This window comes from Macaca thibetana, chromosome 1 (assembly GCF_024542745.1).
Source record: "Macaca thibetana thibetana isolate TM-01 chromosome 1, ASM2454274v1, whole genome shotgun sequence".
NCBI classification, from domain to species: Eukaryota; Metazoa; Chordata; class Mammalia; order Primates; family Cercopithecidae; genus Macaca; species Macaca thibetana.
The window spans coordinates 29,896,423-29,919,568 of NC_065578.1; the positions used below are offsets into that span (position 1 = coordinate 29,896,423).

At 44.7% G+C, this 23,146-nt stretch overlaps 2 protein-coding genes and 1 non-coding gene across 24 annotated transcripts in view; 1 reads left to right on the top strand and 2 right to left on the bottom strand.

Annotated features, from left to right (window-relative positions):
- Nucleotides 1–23,146, top strand: part of ZCCHC17 (zinc finger CCHC-type containing 17) — a 1,254,002-nt gene that overhangs the window by 797,788 nt on the left and 433,068 nt on the right. The window lies entirely within an intron of this gene.
- Nucleotides 15,466–23,146, bottom strand: part of PUM1 (pumilio RNA binding family member 1) — a 137,666-nt gene continuing 129,985 nt past the window's right edge. For all 13 annotated transcript variants that reach the window (XM_050794617.1, XM_050794607.1, XM_050794622.1 and 10 more), the window contains 2 exons: nucleotides 20,881–21,073; nucleotides 15,466–17,308 (listed from right to left, as the gene is read on the bottom strand). In XM_050794617.1, coding sequence (XP_050650574.1) covers nucleotides 17,177–17,308; nucleotides 20,881–21,073 — 325 coding nt within the window. In that variant the 3' untranslated portion in view covers nucleotides 15,466–17,176. The remainder of the gene's footprint in view (nucleotides 17,309–20,880; nucleotides 21,074–23,146) is intronic.
- Nucleotides 19,922–20,007, bottom strand: LOC126945211 (small nucleolar RNA SNORD103/SNORD85). Its single transcript, XR_007722370.1, has one exon. It is a non-coding gene; the product is annotated as a small nucleolar RNA SNORD103/SNORD85 (small nucleolar RNA).

Below are 23,146 nucleotides of genomic sequence, written 5' to 3' on the forward strand. Positions count from 1 at the left end.
CCTTTTTTTTTTTTTTTCTGAGACAGAGTCTTGCTCTGTCGCACAGGCTGGAGTGCAGGGGTGCAATCTCGGCTCACTGCAAACTCTGCCTCCAGGGTTCACACCATTCTCCAGCCTCAGCCTCCCGGGTAGCTGGGATTACAGGCGTCCGCCGCCACGTCGGCTAATTTTTTTGTGTTTTTAGTACAGATGGGGTTTCACTGTGTTAGCCAGGATGGTCTCGATCTCCTGACCTCATGATCCACCTGCCTTGGCCTCCCAAAATGCTGGGATTACAGGCGTGAGCCACCACATCAAGCCCCTAGGCCACTATTTTTAAGTCATTTTTTGTCTGGTTCACCCCAGGCCTGAGGTGGGAGGGTAGGGATACCCCACCCACCCCCCACGGGAACTGAGAGAGTCTGAGGTTCCACAGGGAGGGGGCGGGTGGCTGCCAGGACCCTGGAACAGGTTGGCTTTGGCCCCTGAGAGTCGTTGGTCCAGCCCTGCTGGACAAGAACATGTTCCCACGCCGGGATCTGGGAACACCAGGAAGCGTAATCCAATTACACACTTTAAGTTACTTTTAAATGTATGATTAAATTATGATTATTTATTTATTTATTTATTTGTTTGTTTTTTGAGACGGAGTCTCGCTCTGTCACCCAGGCTGGAGTGCAGTGGCACGATCTCAGCTCACTGCAAGCTCCGCCTCCTGGGTTCACGCCATTCTCCTACCTCCGTCTCCTGAGTAGCTGGGACTACAGGTGCCCACCACCACACCCAGCTTATATGTATATATATATATATATATATTTTTTTTTTTTTTTTGTATTTTTAGTAGAGATGGGGTTTCACTGTTTTAGCCAGGCTGGTCTCGATCTCCTGACCTGGTGATCCACCCGCCTCAGCCTCCCAAAGTGCTGGGCTTACAGGTGTGAGCCACCGCGCCTGGCCAATTAAATTATTGTTGGCTAGGCTGAGTACGGTGGCTCACGTCTGTAATCCCAGCACTTTGGGAGGCCAAGGTGGGCGGATCACTTGAACCCAGGAGTTCAAGACCAGTCTGGCCAACATGGTGAAACTCCGTCTCTACTAAAAATACAAAAAGTAGCCGGAGGTAGTGGTGGGTGCCTGTAATCCCAGCTACTCGGGGGGCTGAGGCAGGAGAATAGCTTGAACCTGGGAGGCGGACGTTGCAGTGAGCCAAGATCATGCCACTGCACTCCCACCTGGGCAACAGAATGAAACTCTGCCTCAAAAAAAAAAAAAAAAAAAAAATAGGCCAGGCGTGGTGGTTCACGCCTGTAATCCCAGCACTTTGGGAGGCCGAGGTGGGTGGATCACAAGGTCAGGAGTTCAAGATCAGCTTGGCCAAGATGGTGAAACCCTGTCTGTACTAAAAATGCAAAAATTAGCCAGGTGTGGTGGCGGGTGCCTGTAGTCCCAGCTACTCGGGAGGCTGAGGCAGATAATTGCTTGAACCCGGGAGGCAGAGGCTGCAGTGAGCCAAGATCGGGCCACTGCACTCCAGCCTGGGTGACAAAGAGAGACTCTGTCTCAAAAAAAAAAGAGAAAAGGTTATTATTGACTATAGTCACCCTTTTGTACTATCAAATACTAGGTCTTATCATCCTTTCTTTTTTGTTGTACCCATTAACTGTCCTCCCCACCTCTCCTCTAACCCCTTGCTAGCCTTCCCAGCATCTGGTAACCATCCCTCTGTTCTCTATCTTCCTGAGTTTCATTGTTTTGATTGTTAGATCCCACAGATAAGTTTAAAGTACTTCTTTGAGTGAAAAGCAATACATGAATTGGGAAACACCAAACCAGAAGAGGTTTAATGTTCCAGTGACAAATCGTCAGAGACAAGTATTTAAGGGATAAACGCAGAAGTAAAATAAATTATTTGATTGGTTGCAATTATGTAGTTGTTTATTTGGTCTATGCCATTAGAAAGTCCCCAGTTACATAAAAATTTCTGGACTACTTCTGATTGGTTGAGCTGAAGTTCTGTTTTCTTGACTAGAGGCATTTACAAGAAATAACTCAAGTTTTGCTTATGTTTGCAAATCAAGCAAGGTTGAGGTCATGTATGAGGCCTAACTGGTTTTGTCTACCCTGGTATTCTTCAGGCCTGGTCTCCATTTTAATTTAACAAGTTAAAGTGTTATAGGGCTGGGCACAGTGGCTCACACCTGTAATCCCAACACTTCGGGAGGCTGAGGCGAGTGGATCATCTGAGGTCAGGAGTTCCAGACCAGCCTGGTCAACATGACGAAACCTTGTCTCTACTAAAAATACAAAAATTAGCCGGGTGTGGTGGTGCACACCTGTAATCCTACTCAGAAAGCTGAGACAGGAGAATCACTTTAACCTGGGAGGCAGAGGTTACAGTGAGCCGAGATCACACCATTGCACTCCAGCCTGGGCAACAGACGAGGCTCTATCTTTTCTTTTTCTTTTTTTTCTTTTTTTTTTTTTTTTGAGACAGAGTCTCACTCTGTCACCCAGGCTAGAGTGCAGTGGTGCCATCTCAGCTCACCACAACCTCCACCTCCCGGGTTCAAGCAATTCTCCTGCCTCAGCCTCCGGAGTAGCTGGGATTACAGGTGCCCACCACTGTGCCAGGCTAATTTTTGTATTTTTAGTAGAGATGGGGGTTTCACCGTCTTGGTCAGGCTGGTCTCGAACTCCTGACTTCAGGTGATCCACCCGCCTCGGCCTCCCAAAGTGCTGAGATTACAGGTGGGAGCCACCACGCCCGGCCTCAGCAGAACTTCAGCTTGAAAAATAAATAAAGTATTACAGTACTATGGTTCCTGTGCCCACTGCACAGTAACAGACCCCATGACATGGAGACAGCAGGGTGTGCAGAAGCAGAAAGAGTTTACTGATGGCAGGGTGCCCAGTGAGGAGATCCTCAAATCCATCCCTCCGAGGAGTTCTGGGCTAGGATTTCTAAGGGGATTGTTGAGGGTGAGGGACTAAGAAATTTGGATCATTGATGGTTTTGGGTAAGGGGGATGAAATCATCAGGACATGGAAACCGCATTTTTTGGTGAGTCAGCTCTTCAAACTAGTCAGGTCCTTCAAACCAGCTGAGTCAGCAGTTTCCTTAGTATGCAGGACGTGAAGGAATAGCTCAAAGAGAGAACTCAAGGCTTCCTAATGTTCAAGTTGTTATCTGTAGAACAGCTAAGGGGAACTATTGTCCTGTAACAGGGTCTCGTGATTCTGGGTCAACAGGCTGCAAAAAACAGCTGTGAGGAGGCAGGTCAGGGAGTGAGCTGACCTCATGGTGAAGGTTGAACGTGCTACAAGCTCGGTTTATTTTCATTTTTTCCCCCTCTCTTCTTCCCTGATTAATTTATAAAGTTTATAGGGGCAGTTTCAAAAGCAAGCTGAGAGTATGATCAGAGTACGGCATTATTCTCAGTTACCACTGTTAACATAGTCACTGGAACAGAGTCTTGTTAATGCTATCATCAACAGCTCCGTTAGGACGTGTGGTCTTGTGGTCATTGGTATCCAAAATTGCATAGTCACTATAGGCTCAAGTGTGGGCTTGCTGAGTTCTCCAGGTTGTTAAATCCTGATGGCAATCATTCGATATGCAAGTGGCTGCTGGAAAGCATTTATTTATGCATTTTTTAGAGACAGGGTCTTGCTCGGTCACCCAGGCTGGAGTGCTGTGGCACCATCATAGTTCACTGCAGCCTCGAATTCCTTGGCTCAAGCGATCCTCCCACCTCAGCCTCCTTAGTAGGTGGGACTACAGGCACATGCCACTGTACTGGGCTAATTAAAATAGATTTTTTAAAATTAATTTTTAATTAATTTTTTTAGTTTTAATTTTTTAAATTTTTAACTAATTTTTAAATTAATTTTTAAATTAAAATTAAAACAAGGTCTTGCTTTGTTGCCCAGGCTGGTCGAGAACTCCTGGCTTCAAGCGCTCCTCCTGTCTTGGTCTCCCAAAGTGCTGGGATTATAGGGTGAAACGGTGTCATTGAAAATCCTTGAAAGGATACAATGCACAAAGCGGGTGAATACAGTAACTGTAAGGAAAATAATAGCCAAAGACTGAAAAATGCCCTGGATCAAAGATTCCCAGGTGCCAAGATTTCACCAACTAAACCATGTCGATGAAGGAAGTAGCACTTATCTGCTAAGACTTATATTTGTTTCTTAAGAGCCTTTGTTAGCCAGGTGTGGTGGCTCACACCTGTGGTCCCAGCTACTCAGGAGGCTGAGGCAGCAGGATTGCTTGAGCTCCGGTGTTCCAGGCTGCAGTGAGCCATGATCGCACCACTGCATGCATTCCAGTCTGGGTGACAGGGTAAGACCCTGTCTCAAAAAAAGAGCCTTTAAATTTTGGGCAACAATTTCTTATTAACAAAAAAACAATTTTTTTTTTAGATAGTCTCACTCTGTTACCCAGGCTGCAGTGCAGTGGCATGATCTCGGCTCCCTGCAACCTCCACCTCCCAGGTTCAAGTGATTCTCCTGCTTCAGCCTCCCAAGTAGCTGGGATTACAGACGCGCACCACCACGCCCGGCTAACTTTTGTGATTTTTAGTAGCGACGGGGTTTCACCATGTTGGCCAGGCTGGTGTCAAACTCCTGATCTCAGGTGATCCGCCCGCCTCAGTCTCCCAAAGTACTGGAATTTCAGGCGTGTGCCACCGCGCCCGGCCCAAACATTTCTTAATCAATAAAAGCACAAGTTCCTCCTTATTAAGCTGTGAAGGTATCAAGAACTATTTTGGAGTACTCTTGAGGCAAATTGTTCATTTCAGATTGTATCCCTTGAAGGGAATTCAAGGTTTTGTTCTATGAAAACGAAAGAAAAACAAAGGTTAACATCCGGAGCAAATTATGATTTTAGTTTTTGAGTCTGAAGGGCAGTTAACTAAGAGGTCTAGATGTGAGTTGGAAGCATGTTTAGACAATGGTATGAAGATGGCATTGACTGTTTCCGGCTATGGCATCAGGCGGTGTTCCAGTAAGCTCTCCACATGACTCGTATAGTAGCAGGCATGAAAGTTATCTGTACATGATTTTTTGTAGTGATAGTTCTAAAACTTAAAGTCATTGAGTTTCAGCTTATAGGGCTTAGGAAAGGAGTAGTTTTAGTTTTTAGTGAAACTGGAAAGTTTCAGAATGTAATTCAGTTTACAGATAGATAACAAAACTTCAAAGAAAATGAACAGAATTAGAATTTGATAATGGGTGCACTATAGTTTTTAACTGAAATACAATTCTTTTTTTTTTATCATCACTCCTGTTTTTACCAAAAATAATCAGTTGTTTTTTTTCAAAATAAGTCTAATTTCCATTAAATTTGACCTGATTGTTTACAGAAATATAACATAATTTCTATGTATATTTTAAAATATGACACTTTAATCAGCGCTCTGGTAATATCCAGGGGCTTCTGTGACTTTGTATCAATCAACCTTAGTTTTTAAAAACTGTCTGATAATGAGAAATCTCAGAATAAGTCTTTTAAAACTTCCTGAAGAAGCCAAACTAAGAACTTGCCCAATTATGTTCTGAGAACCGATTGTTATTAAAACTAAGAACTTGCCCAATTATGTTCTGAGAACCGATTGTTATTGAAACTAAGAACTTGCCCAATTATGTTCTGAGAACCGATTGTTATTGAACCTATGCTAATACTCATATTGCAAATAAAAATATTGAATAAGAGTTTCCAAATTCTGAAGTAATCAGGTAGGGAGAGAAAGATAAATGTTTCATTTTTGTTTACAAAGATATATATGTATCTTTGTAAACAAAATACACACACACACACACACACACACACATATATATATATACTTTTTTTTTTTTTTTTTTGAGACGGAGTCTCACTCTGTCGCCCAGGCTGGAGTGCAGTGGTGCAATCTCGGCTCACTGCAAGCTCCACCTCCCGGGTTCACGCCATTCTTCTGCGTCAGCCTCCCGAGTAGCCTCCCGAGTAGGTGGGTGCCTACCACCACGCCTGGCTAATTTTTTTTTCTTTTTTTTTGTATTTTTAGTAGAGACGGGGTTTCACTGTGTTAGCCAGGATGGTCTCGATTTCCTGACCTCGTGATCCGCCCGCCTCAGCCTCCCAAAGTGCTGGGATTACAGGCGTGAGCCACTGCTCCCAGCCTACAAAGATATGTTTTATCAAATTGCTATTAGTTGTAGACAGCTTAAGGGAAGAGAAAAAAAGGCTTCTTAAATTTAGAAAATAAAACACTTCTTAGAACCAGTAATGCTTCAAAGAAAAACTCTTAAAAGTTATAATTGTTTTCATCAGTTAGTCTCACATAATTAATTTTTGTTTTCCTTGATGTTGGATTAGCAGTTTTATGAACCCATCAGTTTCCCATTACAGTTTTGAAAATTTTTATGCAGTTCCATAGTATGATCTTATCAGAAAGCTGTATTGGCAATCTTTTCTAATGAATGTCTTGTACTTTTGTATCATAGTGGCATTCAAATGCTTTCAGGAAGGAAATATAGCATCTTAAGATAATAATTAGATTTATGACTGATAACAATATACCAGGATATATCAGATTTCTAGGAATTCTATACATTTCCTGGGATACGCACATCAATAACACATATAACTTAAAGAAGGATTAGTATCACTTATTATTTGACAACATCTTCCATGCAATTAACGTATCAAATAAGCCTAATTAGTTTAACACTTCTCATTTTACAAGGAGAGAAAATAAATTATTTTGAAATATTCCAGGGACACTTCTGGAAACTCCCAAAGTTAATTTGAGGTGGAAAACACTTAATTTAGAATTAATTTTGAGAAGCTGTCAAACATGTCAAAATGTTTAAAACACTTGATTAAATAGCATCACAAGTCACTGTGAAACAATACCAAAGTGATAAAAGATTTTAAAGGCAAATACAGAAAGTTACATAGTTAAAATGGCTTTTTTTTAAATACTGAAGACTAATTTTTCTCAAATAATTGAAGACCTACTGAAAAACAACACAATTTGGACTGCAGGGAAGACAATAAAAACAACAACAACATCAGACTGGGCGCAGTGGCTCATGCCTGTAATCCCAGCACTTTGGGAGGCCAAGGTGGGCAGATCACTTGAGGCCAGGAGTTCGAGACTAGCCTGACCAACATGGTGAAACCCCGTCTGTGTGTGTGGTGTGCGCGCCTATAATCCCAGCTACTTGGGAGGCTGAGGCAGGAGAATCGCTTGAACCCAGGAGGTGGAGGTTGTAGTGAGCCAAGCCTGGGTGACGGAGTGAAACTCTGTCTCAAAAAAAAAAAAAAATTATCTCAATACAACACAATATTTGTTTTCTTGGGCAATTACTTAAAAGGTAAAGAAAGAAAAAGTTCATAATCAAGAGCAAATCAACACTCCAAGAACATGTTGTCCTTTTAACAGAGAGAAAACAGAATTCTAATGACCTCAGCACGTTATTGAGCCGTTAGATACAAAACCTCGCTCACCTTAGTAGTTTAACCACACAAAAAGTTTCTTTTTCACACACCTTCCACAATTTTCTGTATCTGTTCAATTTTTGTCTTAGTCTTTTTCTTCTTTTTTATTCCGGAACAATCAGTCATCTTGCTCTAAGACAAAATTATTCTTTTTGACCTTAATGAAAATACATACCTTGTATACTTTTTCTATTAAATATACACCTACTTTATTTGTACACTTTTATATACACCTGTTTTCTTTTATCCTTATTATTTCTAGTAGTTTGAAGAGCATATATTAATTAAAATTCTTAGCCCTTAGTAACCTTAATTTTACCTTCTTTTTTTGGAGACTAGGTCTCGCTTGGTCACCCAGGCTGGAGTGTGCAGTAGGACAACCACAGCTCACCGCGCCTTGACCTCCCAGGCTCAAGCAATCCTCCTGGGACCACAGGAATGTACCACCACACCCAGCTGATTAAAAAAAAGATTTTTTTTGTAGAGATAAATTTTCCCTATGTTGCCCAGGCTGGTCTCGAACTCCTGGACTCAAGCAGTCCTCCCACTTCAGCCTCCTGAGGAGCTGAGACTACAGGCACACACCACAGCGCTGGGCTAATTTTTTATTTTATTTTTATTTTTTTATTTTTATTTTTATTTATTTTTTATTTTTTGAGACAGAGTCTTGCTCTGTTGCCCAGGCTGGAGTGCAGTGGCGTGATCTTGGATCACTGCAAGCTCCTCCTCCCAGGTTCACGCCATTCTCTTGCCTCAGCCTCCCGAGTAGCTGGGACTACAGGCGCCAGCTATTTTTAGTGGAGACGGGGTTTCACCGTGTTAGCCAGGATGGTCTCAATCTCCTGACCTCATGATCCACCTGCCTCGGCCTCCCAAAGTGCTGGGATTACAGGCGTGAGCCACCGTGCCCGACCTGCGCTGGGCTAATTAAAAAAAAAAAAAAAAAATTTATAGAGATGGGGACTTGCTTTCTTGCCCAAATTGACCTTGAACTCCTGGCTTCCAGTGATCCTCCTGCCTTAGCCTCTTAAATTGCTGGGATTACAGGCACAAGCCACTGCACTCAGCCATTAATTTTTCATGAAAATTAGGAAACATGATTTCATAGTTTTTCGTTTTTGTTTTTGTGTTTTTCAACAGAGTCTCGCTCTGTCTGTCGCCCACGCTGGAGTGCAATGGCTCCGTCTCGGCTCACTGCAACCTCCATCTCCCAGGTTCAAGCGATTCTCCTGCCTCAGCTTCTCGAGTAGCTGGAACTACAGGCAACCGCCACCGGCGCCGGATAATTTTTTGTATTTTTAGTAGAGATGGGGTTTCACTGTGTTAGCCAGGACGATCTTGATCTACTAACCTCGTGATCCGCCGGCCTCGGCCTCCCAAAGTGCTGGGATTACAGGCGTGAGCCACTACGCCTGGCAATAGCATGTGTTTTCTTGGAGCATGTGCTATGCCTACCAGTGAACCCAACTCTCTTTAGTCTTTAATAAGAAACCAAAAATACATAAGCTTAAATTTATGCTCAGGAATTAATGTTTTAGTAGTTTATTTTATTTGGACATAATGTAGATATTTAATAAATATCTATCGGCCAGGTGCGGTGGCTCAAGCCTGTAATCCCAGCACTTTGGGAGGCCGAGACAGGTGGATCACGAGGTCAGGAGATCGAGACCATCCTGGCTAACACAGTGAAACCCCTCTCTACTAAAAAAAATACAATAAACTAGCCGGGCGAGGTGGTGGGTGCCTGTAGTCCCAGCTACTGGGGAGGTTGAGGCAGGAGGATGGTGTGAACCTGGGAGGCGGAGCTTGCAGTGAGCTGAGATCCAGCCACTGCACTCCAGCCTGTGCGACAGAGCGAGACTCCGTCTCAAAAAAATTAATAATAATAAAAATAAAAATAAATATCTATCATTTAATTTAACTTAATATAATGTTATTTATTTGAGACAGTCTTACTCTCTTACCCAGGCTGGAGTGCAGTGGCAAGATCTCGACGCACTGCAACCTCCGCCTCCCAGGTTCAAGTGATTCTCGTGCCTCAGCCTCCCGAGTAGCTGGGATTACAGACGCCTGCCACCACACCCAGCTAATTTTTATATTTTTTGGTAGAGATGGGGTTTCGCCCTGTTGACCAGGCTGGTCTCGAACTCCTGACCTCAGGTAATCCACACACCTCAGCCTCCCAAAGTTCTGGAATTACAGGCATGAGCCAAACCGCACCTGGCCTACTTAATATAATTTTAAAGTTTCAAGTTTTCACAAAGATTTCGGAAACTTTTCAAGCAGACATCTTGTAACATTTAAAAACCTACTTGTCACCTCAGGTTACTTACCTTGTTAACAAATTTTGTAACGGAGATAACATGAGTTTAACTAGTAAAGCTAAGTAGAATATGAATATGCATTAAGAATGTCCATTTTTGCTAAATTACCAATATATATATATATATTTTTTTTCTTGAGACAGGATCTCCCTCTGTTGCCCAGCCTTGACCACAGTAGGTGGAATTACAGCTCACTGCAGTCTCCACCTCCCGGGCTCAAGCCATCCTCCCACCTCAGTCTCTCGAGTGCTAGAACTACAGGCTTGCCTAGCTAATTTTTGTGTTTTTTGTACAGACAAAGTTTCCCTATGTTGCCCAGGCTTGCCTTGAACTCCTGGGCTCAAGCGATCCACCCACCTCAGCCTCCCAAGTGCTGGGATTACAGGTGTGAGCCACCATGCCTAGCTTAATATTCTTATTAAATATTATTCAAGTCACGTAAACTTAAAAAGCATTTTAATTAGTTGCTTTCTTTTCTGAGAAAATGATTTATGTCAACACTTATTTTTCTCTAGGTCAATTAAGTATTAAGAGCTCTTTTAATATTTTCTTTTAGTAGGGAAAAAGATAATTATAAATTATTTCTGGCTAGCTGCGGTGGTTCACACCTGTAATCCTAGCACTTTGGGAGGCTGAAGTGGGCGGATCACCTGAGGTCAGGAGTTTGAGACCAGCCTGTTCAACATGGTAAAACCCCATCTCTACTAAAAATACAAAAATTAGCTGGGCATGATGGTACATGCCTGTAATCCCAGCTACACGGAAGGCTGAGGCAGGAGAATTGCTGGAACCTGGGAGGCAGAAGGCTGCAGTGAGCTGAGATCTCACCACTGCACTCCAGCACTGGGCAACAGAGAGAGATTCCATCTCAAAAACAAAAACAAACAACATAGAGAAACCCTGTCTCTACTAGGAATAAAAAATTATCTGGGTATGGTGGCACATGTCTGTAATCCCAGCTACTCAGGAGGCTGAGGCACAAGAATTGCTTGAGCCTGGGAGATGGAGGTTGCAGTGAGCCAAGATTTGTGCCACTGCATTCAGCCTGGGTGACAGAATGAGAGTCTGTCTAATATATATATATATATATAAAAGAGTGCAGTGGTGAGATCTCAGCTCACTGCAGCCTTCTGCCTCCCAGGTTCCAGCAATTCTCCTGCCTCAGCCTTCCATGTAGCTGGGATTACAGGCATGCACCATCACGCCCAGCTAATTTTTGTGTGTGTATATATATATAATTTCTAATAATACCATCTGGAGATAGAACAGTATTACATTTAAATAACGTAGACATACATAGGCCAGGTGCAGTGGCTCACACCTGTAATCCCAGAAATTTGGGAGGCTGAGGCAGGTGGATCATTTGAGGTCAGGAATTTGAGACCAGCCTGGCCAACATAGAAACCCTGTTTCTACTAAAAATACAAAAATTAGCCGGGCGTGGTGGTGGCACATGCCTGTAATCCCAGCTACTCAGGAGGCTGAAGCAGGAAAATCGCTTGAACCCAGGAGGCAGGCGGGGGTTGCAGTGAGCTGAGATCGTGCCACTGCACTCCAGCCTGGGCAACAGAGAGAGACTCAGTCTCAAAAACATAAATAAATTAATTACAAAATGAATAACACAGACATACATAAAGACACAAATAGAGATTCATGGCTTCTGTTCTGAAATTTGAGCCACACGTCAGTCACAATAATATAAAACTCCCTAGCTGGATCCAAATTGTGTTCTTCACAGTTAAAGTTACCTGGTCAGATGGCTAAAGGCTTTCATTAATATTTTTGGAAAAGACATTCAGGATTCTTTCATTTGCCACTTTTCTAAAAAGTTCTTTTTTTTTATTCTGATGAGTCATTCTTTGAAGTTTGCATTTTAAAGATTTAAACATTTCTAAGGCAGAAAGGCTGTTATGTTTTCACCAAAAAGGAGTCTTGGAGCATATTTACTTAGTATTGGGAGTCAATCTTACTGAGACTGTGGACTAAATTTTAGGTGAGTGACAGGGGAGAAATCCATTTTTTTCCAATTAGTCTCAGGCGGTTGCTTTTATAATAGCCAAGTTGTATGCAAGACCAAGATTTGCATTTAGTTGTTGCAGATACTCCTGGCTCATTTGAAGATCTTTTAAAGGAAGATGGTGTTCAGAATATTCAAATATTCAGATGCAAAAAGACAAGAGATCAAACAGCCTTGCAGATTTAATTTTTTTTTTTTTCATTTTTTGAGACAGAGTCTTGCTCTGTCGCCCAGGCTGGAGTGCAGTGGCACAGTCTCGGCTCACTGCAGCCTCTGCCTCCCGGGTTCAAGCAATTCTCACGCCTCAGCCTCCTGAGTAGCTGGGATTACAAACGCCCACCACCACACCCAGCTAATTTTTGTATTTTTTTTTAGTAGAGATGAGGTTTCGCCATGTTGGTCAGGCTGGTCTTGAACGCCTGACCTCAGGTGATCTGCCTGCCTCAGCTTTCCAAAGTGCTGGGATTACAGGCCTGAGCCACTAAGCCAACCTCAAAATAATTTTTATAAGTGTGCTGTAAAGATTTCTTTAGAGAGGCTTTTTTTTTTTTTTAAGTCATTCTGTCTTTGGGAAGCTTCTGTGTACCATCGAAAAATGCATCTCATTGTTTCTTAAGTACTCAGGATCGTCTTTTTTTAATGTAACCATAGATGAATAATTTCATCTAGAGTCAAACTTCCCTATTGTGGCCGCTGTAATTGTAAGTACCTTCCTGAGGCGCATCCATTTCACTAGAATGGCACAGGTTCTGAATCTTCAGTTTCTAAACATAAAATTAGCTGGAGCTCCAAACAGGGGAGTTTCAGACTCCCCAGATTCTGATGAACCCACAATGCCCTGTCCTTCTAAATATGTGCTTACTTGAGGCCTCCAACTGGACCCTGTTCATTTCCTGTCAAACACCCACTTCAACCTCCAGATCCCAATCTGGATTCCAGTCTGGAAGTCAGTATACTGGACTGGACCTAGTCCAGCTCCTGTCAAACACCCAGTTTCACCCTAGTGAAAACAGCAAGGGCCCCAACATAGCAGGGAAAATTTGGAGGTAATAATAACTCCTATTTATGGCTTACTGTGTGCCCAGTCCTGTGTGCGCCAAGGGCTTCCAGTATACCCTGTGAAATAAAAGTATTATTAACCCCATTTTACAGATGAGGAAAGAGAGGAAGGCAGATGACTTACAAAGGTTACATAGGGCCAGGCGGAGCTGGGATTTGAAGCTCAGTCATTAAAATAGACTCGGAGGTGTGGGTTGTTTGAAAGCTTTGTGCAAAAGCCAGGAAGTGGCCCCAGAAAGAGGCACCAGGGTTGCATTAACAGAGGCAGGGGGCTGCTGCCCTGTCTTCCTGTGTGACCTCACACTAGCCCTGTGAGAGTGACAGGCCTGGTCTACCACTCCAGGTGACGGCTGGAGAAACCACGGTCCAGAGAAGTCAGTGATTTGCCCGAGATCACAGAGTCAAAAGCAAAGCTGAGGTCCGTGAGCCAGGTCAGTAACCATACCCTCCCACCCCACACCCACCCTACCCTAACACCCCGTGTTAGGGCCTAGTGCTAGGCATTGCGGACGCTGGAGGGAGCAGGAGGAGAGGGAGTGAAGAAGGGAGAAAGCTTAGTTTCAGGGCAGACGCCAGACCTCTGGTCTCTGGGTGGGATTCCTACAGTGCTGAGCCCTTCAAGCCAGGGAAAAGCCATCCCAACCCTGACCTTGACCCCTTAGGCCTCCGTAATGCTTGCTTTAGGTGGCAGCACCCTCGCGTGGCTACAGTGGGTAACTACATAAATTCACAGGTTTCCTCCCTCAAAAGGATGCCTCACTTCCTGGGGCCTCACCCTTCTGCAATCTCTCTGAGCCTCAAAAAGAGAAGATGGCCATTCATGGGGCTGACGGCGGGTAAGGGCAGGATGGCATGGACAGAGCACTGGGCTGGGAGTCAGGAACCCTCAGATAAAATCCTCACTTGGCTACTGACTGCGGGGCTTAGGTCTCAAACTCCTCATCTGTATAAAGGGCTGAAACATCTCCCCTCCCTGACTCCCTAAAGCTTTCCACAATGACCAATGGTATCTCAAATACAAAGTACTCTGTAAACTGTAAAGCACCGTGAGAGGGTAAGAGTTATTACATAAACTGAAGAATACACTTTAGAGGAACTCTGGAAGAGAGACCAAGAATGCCAGTACCCAGTGCATGACAGCCCAGGTCATAGAATCCTTGGGATGGACTTGGTAGGAGAGTAATGGTGGTCAGAAGAGGGTGTGGCTCAGAGCCCAGCCCGCTCCATGAAACTCAGTCCTGCAGATGGGGGGATCTGCCCCCATGCCCACCCCCTCGCATGACGAACTAAGGGGAAAGCCACAAGCTTTATTAAATCAGAGTTGGTCTATCAAAACACTTCCATCAGATCCTAGGACCTGTTTCCACATCTATGAGACAGGGATAGCCACATTCTTTGCAGGGCTGTCGGTTCCCAGAACCATTGTTGAGAACATGTAAAAACCATCTCATGGGTGACTTGGTGCAGAGTCGGTTCACAACAATTTACATTATTATGTAAACTAATGAACAAAGTTTTGTTCATCAAAAACGGTGCAGGAAAACTGGCATCATTTATTACACCAGTGTGCTAGACACTGAATAGCCATAACTTCCCATAACATGACAAGAGAGCCACTTTACATAGATCTGTTACCTCTGGTCCACTTCCAGCAACGAATTTGATGAAAGACGAGGTGAACTAACTTGCCGAAGTGCACAGAGTGGCAAGACCCGCACGTGAGCCCAGGTCAGTGTGACTGGAGTCATGGTATCAGAGCAGCATGGACTGCAGTTCCCAATGCCTGCAGCGTGCCACCTCTGCAAGCCCCATGAGGGCTACCGTAGCGGCCCCAGCGACAGCTGCTGAGGCAAAATCGCATGCTGGACTGGAAACCCGCATTCCCTCAGCTTCCTTTTCTTCTCCCTCTATTCCCAGGGCCTGTTAGTGACTAGCCCTTACCCTTGAGGGGCCTATGTGAAGTTCCTAAGTTCCTTCAACCACCCTGAGGCTCCACTTCCAGACACCAGCTGGTGTGGCCTTCCACCTGGCCTCTCTGGTTGGACCCAGCCTGTAACTGCCAACACTTACCAAACCTGCCCCTGGAGCAAAGTTGGTGAAGAAGGGCAGATGGCATCCTCAGGCCTGGGCCACAGGCACAATGGTGAACTCAAGCCTCCTGTGTTACAAGCTAAAAGAGGCTCCCAGTCTGAAGAGATGAGCATGCTCGGACATTGGACCACTTGGCGGGCCTCAGCAGTAGGAACAGGTTGGCAGGGTGCAACTGGAGCAGCCCAAACACAGAAAACAGGGAGAGGCCCAGACAGACAGTGCTGTAACCCAGACACCTCATCTGAGAGGCCCAAGGAGAATATTCTGACATGCAGAGTTGGAAATCTGGATTTTTATGTGCAGTATCTTGATTCTGAATGCACTGGGCAGGCTGAACCAAACATCTTTAGTTTAAACTGGGCTCAAAGAGCCATCAGTTTGATACCCCTCCCCCAACTCTCACAAAACAACAAAAAAACCACCAGAAAGCAGCATGAGCAGGAAAGGGCTGTCCTGGGGAACTACACTGGGGGTAGGGCGGGGGGAGAGGTTAAAATAAAGCACAAACCCAGATTCCAAAGTTCTGTATTTTTCAAAATAAAGATCACACATTGTTTAGAGACAATCTACACAAGAGTTACAAAAAATAGTTGCCCAGGCATAAGCATACACAGGTTTGTTAATTATACACATATGGTTACAAGTGTGCTTGCAAAAAAGTTCATTGGAAATATACACAAGGCTCTGGAAATGTACACCGTGTAGTGTTACAATTCTATATTCAAACAAGGAAAATTGACAGTATGTTACATTCACTTACAAGTAGACAAAATGCAAAATACAGTTCATCTTCTGTACAAAAGGGAAGGCAATTCACACTTTACAAGGTGAGAGGGGCTCTGATTGTAAGGAAAGCTCGGGCAGGGCTAGACTTTTGCACGTCCTTTTGACTGTCACAAAATCAAAACATTACTTTTTTAGGATTAAAAAAACACTAGTGAGAACTCAATCTTGAATAACATTTAGAAAGAATCTCGCTATACTTGAGACTAGATGACAAATAAAACCAAGCTATTTTTTTCTTTTTAAACATTAACTAGGCTGTATAAAGAACATTTATTCCTTCAAAAGAAAAAAATTTACTTCTGGTTGAAATTACAATTTACAATATACAACACTATATGCTACGACCATAAAAGGTGAGAATATACACTGAATGCACAGGGCTGGCTAATTCTCTTTTCTTACCAAAAAACGTGTTTATGTTGATTCAAACTTCTCCACATTTACATTACAGGTATACAAATGTACAATTGTACAATCAAAATTATGTTCGACTACTAGGGTACATTATAGATACAGATTAGACATCAAAACAAGAAAATACTACAAATTTGTATATATGCAAAGTCTACACCAAGTATACACTATATATTTATAGAAGCAAGACCAAAAGCAGAGTTGGATTTTTTTTTTCTCATGCTAAATAATCAGATTTTGCCTTTCAATGTTAATAGAAAAAAATCCAGTAGGCAGTAAACAATCACACCCGCCCAGCCTCAAAAGACGGTTCTGGGTGCTCGCATCTCCTCCTCACGAACAGCCTTCTTCAGCATCATATAGTCTCCAAAAAAGGCATTTTTTAGAATTTCATAAACTTAATGTCACAAACTGAAGCTTTAGCAACTCTGAAACCTTTTTCATTATATATATATATATATGTATATAGATTTTTTATAAACAGTGTTAAATGCCAGTTTGGGGTCATTTAACTACAATTCAAACTTCTCAGGTTTTTTTGTTTTTGTTTGTTTTTTACTAAAATGAGGAGGTGGGGAAGAGCTATTTGCAAAACTTGCCGGCCAGGCAAATGAGCTAAAAACCTTTTCTTTTCTTTTTTTTTTTTAAAGCTTTTTTTTTTTTTTTTTTGTTAAACCAACCACCCTGAAAGTTTCCACATGTGAAATATAGATACAACAGTGAACAAAATATGTGGCCTCCCATGTACATTGGTTACCTATGTACAAGTATCCTATACACCAGTAAAACAGCAGGGCAATTAGTCAATTAAAAAAAATAGTACATGTTATGTGTAATAAAATTAAATTTACAAAGGCTTTTCCACTTGTGGATTTGATTCCTTTTTTGGAGGAGGGAGTAATCCTGGAGCAACCACTTGCCCGTCTCAGACTCTACACTAGAACATTTCTGGTTGCTGGTTGGATTTGCCAGTGGGCCAGTGAGGTCAGCGGGAATAAGGGAACAGCGGGTGACACTGCCTCAGATGATACCATTAGGGGGGCCACAGATGGGCCCTAAGTCAACGCCGTTCTTCATGTAGTACTTCTCCAGCTTGGCCAGAATGTGCTTGCCATAGGTGTACTTACGAAGAGTTGCGATGTGGGGCCGGATCTGGGGAGGAAAAACAGTCTGTTACACGGCCTGAGACTTGGGGGCAGGCTTCCCGGACATGCATTTGCATGTCACGCATCTCACACACACACACACACACACACACATATGCACACCCCACAGCAATACCTTTCACTGGTTCAGCCCAGTCCCCTGACTTCTAGCACTTTGGCAACCCATCAGATGAGGAGAGGAGCTCCTATCCTGAGTGGTACTACAGGGCCTGAGGGCCTGGAGGCTGGGTGGCCATGGGCCACTCCCAAGACAGCACATGGAGAAAGTGCATCCTAGCTGGGAAAACACACTACCCACCACCCACCAGCTACACAGTGCTTCCCGGCAAGCATGTGCACAGGTCCCTCTGGCCCCATGCATGGCATCCAGGCACTCCTGAGCAGTGGGGGTTATTTCTGGGCACCACGAATCCTGAGCTTACCACTTGACCCCATCTCTCCAGGTCACAGTGGATCACAGAAAGCTGATCAATGACAAGAAGAGTAATGATGAACATCAGGAGCTGGTGTGATTATCCCCATCTTACTGATGGAAAACATGAAGGCAGAGTGGTTAAGTTACTCAGCCAAGGTTGAATGGCTAACAAAGGACAGCACAGATAGCTGAGCCCAAACTGTGTGGCTCCTCCACAAATTAGGTTTCTCCCCACTGTGCTCTCAAGGCATGCCCGTCACACCAGCCTCATCCCTCACGCTCTCCGACCTATGCTCTGGGTCACTTCTTCAAGTATTCCTTTCTGTTCTTCCCTCCTGGGCTGATCCATTTCAAGAAGTCCTGCATTCCAGAAAACTTGAGAGGTGCTTCTTCTCTGGAAGCCCCTTTTCTTTTCTGTAAGCTCAGGGAGCATTCTACATACCTCAGCTGTGTCTGCAATCTTTTGCTTAATTATCAATATTTCCATATAAACAGTAAAGGACCAGTTTATTCATCAGATTCCCCAGAAAATAATCCAAACCTGCAACTGCATACATAAACACACTAGATAAATGTACTGCAGTAGACAGAGGCTCTCCAGGTTGAGAGCTCCATGAGGGCAATATTTGTCATTTAGCTGTGTCCTCAAAGCAAGCAAGGGTCGATCCGGTCTAGAAATCACTTGCGCATGCTTCCCAGGACACAGAGCTGTATCGGGTGTCACATTCCCACTGAAGAGCCTACAAGGGGCTGGGCGCGATGGCTCACGCCTGTAATCCCAGCACTTTGAGAGGCCAAGGCGGGCAGATCACGAGGTCAGGAGATCGAGACCTTGCTGGCTAACACGGTGAGACCCCGTCTCTACTAAAAATACAAAAATTTAGCCGGGTGCGGTGGCGGGCGCCTATAGTCCCAGCTATTTGGGAGGCAGAGGCAGGAGAATGGCCTGAACCCGGGAGGCAGAGCTTGTAGTGAGCCGAGATCTCGCCACTGCACTCCAGCCTGGGCGACAGAGCGAGACTCAGTCTCGAAAAAAAAAAAAAAAAAAAGAGCCTACAAGGGAAACTGGCTGGTGACAAACAGTCCTTGGTTCCAGTTTAACCTCCCTTAAACTCACGTGTAGAACGGCATATGTAATAATGCTACACTTTCCTTTCAGTTGTCGTACTATGTTACTAATGTTTCTGTCATGAGGACTTGAGGTTCACGATCCCCTTGCTTTTGGTAGCTTTCCTTTTAGAAAATAACCGAAATCCAATCCATTCCTCCATCCCTGGAACTGGCTGCTGACAAGTCCAGGAACTTCACCTTTGTACTTCTCCAGAATAAACCAAACCAAAAACTCCTAACAAGCCACACACACACAACATGTTGAACTCCATTTTTTATTGGATTTAACAAGAGGTGAAACGTTAATTACCCGCTTCTCTCCTAGTGCCCCTTTTGCTGAAAAGGATACCACTTAGTAATGGAAGAGCTGAAAAATTAAGAGGGCTTCTCGGGACTCTCCCCGTCAACTCCCTCAGCCAACCAACTGCTAAACCCTACCAATTCTAGCGCTCTATTCTGTCCACTTCTCTTCAATCTCAAACCATCACAATCTGGTGCCCTGACAGCCTCCCATGTGGTCTCATCACTGTCTCCCCTCCTCTAAACTACAAAGGCCACATGGCAGCCAGGACAATTATTTGAAATATAAGTGTGATTTTGTCCCCCACTGAACTTGTTTTACTTCTTCAGATACAACACGGTCTGGCTTCCAAGTCTTCACACACCATGTTCCCTCTTCTGGAAAGGGTCATCACTCTATTAAGTATCACTCACTTAGAGAGCCTCCTCTGTGCCCACAAGGTATAGAAGACACCCTGCACATTCCTGGACAACCCGTTCCCCTGTATTTCTCCAGCATCCCAGTAACTATCTGTGCACAGCACTGCCGTGTTTACCAACACAACCCTGTTGAGAATACGACCTGCTGTACAGCAGGTGCTCAGCACTTAATGATTGAATGAATGGACATGTCTTAAGCTCCTACTTACCTCCAACACTCCCTCCACCTTCACCAGTATCCTCAAAACTTCAACTTTAAGAACTTGGGATTCCCCAAGCCTTCAACTGCCATTGCCAATACCAGTGCGGTGTTCTGGATTGGTTTACTATGACTCAGGGGTGGTGGGTGTCTTGTCTGGCTCAGAACTTGAGTCCATTAACAAAGATTCTCATTACCGAACTTTGTTCTCAGTGAGGGCAAGTGGGTCATCATTGCCAGACAATGGCCAACCAACCCCTCAAATGAGAAGGGCTCAGTAAGTTCAGAGCCCAAAAGCTGCAGGCTCAGATGAGAAGCACCAGAGGCTGGAGGCACTGCCTAGCACAAACACAACTGTAGCATAGCCTGCCTGTGGGTCTGTTTTGCTTCCTGGGCCCTGTGGTGTCTGCAGTGCTCACTGGACCCACACCGTGACTTGTCGAGAAGCTGTGGGCCTGTTCAGGTGATTTCTCTGTCAGTTCCCCACTCACAGCACCTAAGTATTCTCATTTCTGTTCCTTCTTCCCTGTCTAACTCTTCTTTAGCCGTGCCTTCTCCTGCAAAGCCGGCCCTCAGGGACTCTGGGAAGGGTGAAGGGTCCTTCTCATGTCCTCACCACTGCTCACCACCATGGCTCTTCCCCACCAGACTGCACTCTGCGGGCAGGGATCAGCTGTTAGTCATCTCTGTGCTGATGAAGTCTGGCACAGAGTGGGCTTCAGGTCAATGTACCAGGCTATGCACCACGCTGGGCAGGCCCTTGCTCAATAGATGTTGGTGGGATGAAAGAACAGGAGGGAGGAGTGAGAAAAGGAAATGAGGCAAGCAGGCTGATTTGTTGGACTCATAAGCTGATTCTCTAGAGATCAGGGATGGAAATACTTCAAAAAACATAGCTTAAGACTCTCATACCAGTTTGGCTATTGATAAGGGAGGGTTGGCAAATGTGTAAGGACAATGGTGACTCCACATAAAAGAAAAACAGAACACAGCATGGGACACAGGTCAGTGACAAACTCTTCAAACACAGCAGGGCACCCACCCTCCTTTGTGTTTCAGAAAGGAAGCCACAGCCTTGCACACTTTCTCTGATACCCTGCCCAGCCCAGCCTACCTTATGCATGACGATCTTCCGCTGGCCTGGCTCTGCCACGTCAATCATCTTCTGGACCACATAGTTGGCATACTGGTCCTTCATCATGGTGTATAAGGCACTGTGGGGACCGTCGTTCATGGTGCACACCTCATCGATGAGCACAGCACGCTCCGTACGTGAGGCGTGAGTAACACATTTCTCCACGACATTGCTGTAACGAGATAAAACCAGGGACAACTCTTAAAAGAGGGGCCCCTGTTAGTGAGGTTGTGCTTGCCTAGCTTCTGGCCTGACCTCAGGACCAGCAGGAAGAGAGAGCTATTTAGCATTTGAGGAAGATGAGTCGCCAACTGTCTGTCTCTGACTCTCCACCTGTGCCATCTGTGGCATCCAACTGTAGGAAAGCGGGAACATGAGGGTGATCAAATTATACACTGCCATGCTACTGCATACTGATCACCCAGAGAGACCAGGTCTTCAAGGACATGGGACCCAGCCCTCTAACGGGTGAGGGTAAGGAGCCCAGGTAGGAGGAGACTTAAGCACAAGGTTTAGGGCACTGGTTCACCACTCAGCTGGTTATTATTTTAACACTTACCAAAATCTGTCCACTCTTTCCTTGCCTCTGTGAGTTCACCAAGGCCAGGAACGAACCTTACTTATGCCTATCTCCCTGCTGCCAAGCAGGGCATGGTGGCACGCACCCATAATTCCAGCTACTCAGGAGGTTGAGGCAGGAGAATTGCTTGAACTGGGAGGTGGAGGTTGCAGTGAGCCGAGATTGTGCCAAAGCATTCCAGCATGAGTGACAGAGTGAGACTCCGTCTCGAACTCCTGACCTCAAGTTATCTGCCCACCTCAGCCTCCCAAAGTGCTGAGACTACAGGCGTGAGCCACCACGCCTGGCCTCAGATAAATAATTTTTTTAAAAAACAGGAAAAATAGAAATTTTAGAAAAGAAAAATAAAACATCTGAAATAAAATTTACTGTATGACTTTAATAGTGGATTAGAGATGACAGAAGAGTCAATGAACTTAAAAATAGATCAACAGAAATAAACAAAAAAATACATCAGTAGCTTTCAGACATTTATTTTTTATTTTATTTTTATTTTTGAGACACTGTCTCTTTCTGTCACCCAGGCTGCAGTGCAATGCCATGATCTCGGCTCACTGCAACCTCCGCCTCCCGGGTTCAAATCATTCTTCTCCCGCCTCAGCCTCCCAAGCACCTGGGATTACAGGTGCCCGCCATGACACCTGGCTATTTTTTGTTTTTTTAGTAGAGACAGGGTTTCACCATGTTGGTCAAGCTGGTCTCGAACTCCTGACCTCAAGCAATCTGCCCGCCTCAGCCTCCCAAAGTGCTGGGATTACAGGCATGAGCCACTGCACCCGGCCCTATTTTTATTTTTGTAGAGGCAGGATCTTGCTGTGTTGCCTAGGCTAGTCTCGAACTCTTGGCCTCAAGCAATCCTTCTGCTTCGGCCTTCCAACATGCTGGGGTTACAGGCATGAGCCACTGTTCCTGCTTCCAGATGTTTTTGATGGTGACCCAGAGTACAAAGTAAATTTTTCCACTGTTTGAAAAAATTTTTGTTTGAGACAGAGTCTCAATGTCGCCCAGACTGGTGTGCAGTGGCACGATCTTGGCTCACTGCAACTTCCACCTCCTGGGTTCAAGCCATTCTCCTGACTCAGCCTCCCAAGTAGCTGGGACTACAGGCATGCGCCACCGTGCCTGGTTAATTTTTGTATTTTCAGTAGAGATGGGTTTTGGCATGTTGACCAGGCTGGTCTGGAACTCCTGGCCTCAAGTGATTTGCCTGCCTTGGCCTCCCCCAAAGTGCTGGGATTACAGGTATGAGCTACTGTCCCCAGCCCCTATTTTTTCTTTTTAAAATAAGATTCACGGCCAGGCACGGTGGCTCACGCCTGTAATCCCAGCACTTTGGGAGGCCAAGGCAGGTGTGGATCATGAGGTCAGGAGAACGAGACCATCCTGGCTAACATGGTGATACCTCGTTTCTACTAAAAATACAAAAAAATTAGCCGGGCGTGGTGGTGGGTGCCGGTAGTCCCAGCTACTCAGGAGGCTGAGGCAGGAGAATGGAGTGAACCTGGGAGGCGGAGCTTGCAGTGAGCCAAGATTGCGCCACTGTACTCCAGCCTGAGTGAGAGCGAGACTCCGTCTCACAGACAGACAGACAGATAAGATTCATAATTTTCTTTTTTTTTTTTGAGACGGAGTCTCGCTCTGTCGCCCAGGCTGGAGTGCAGTGGC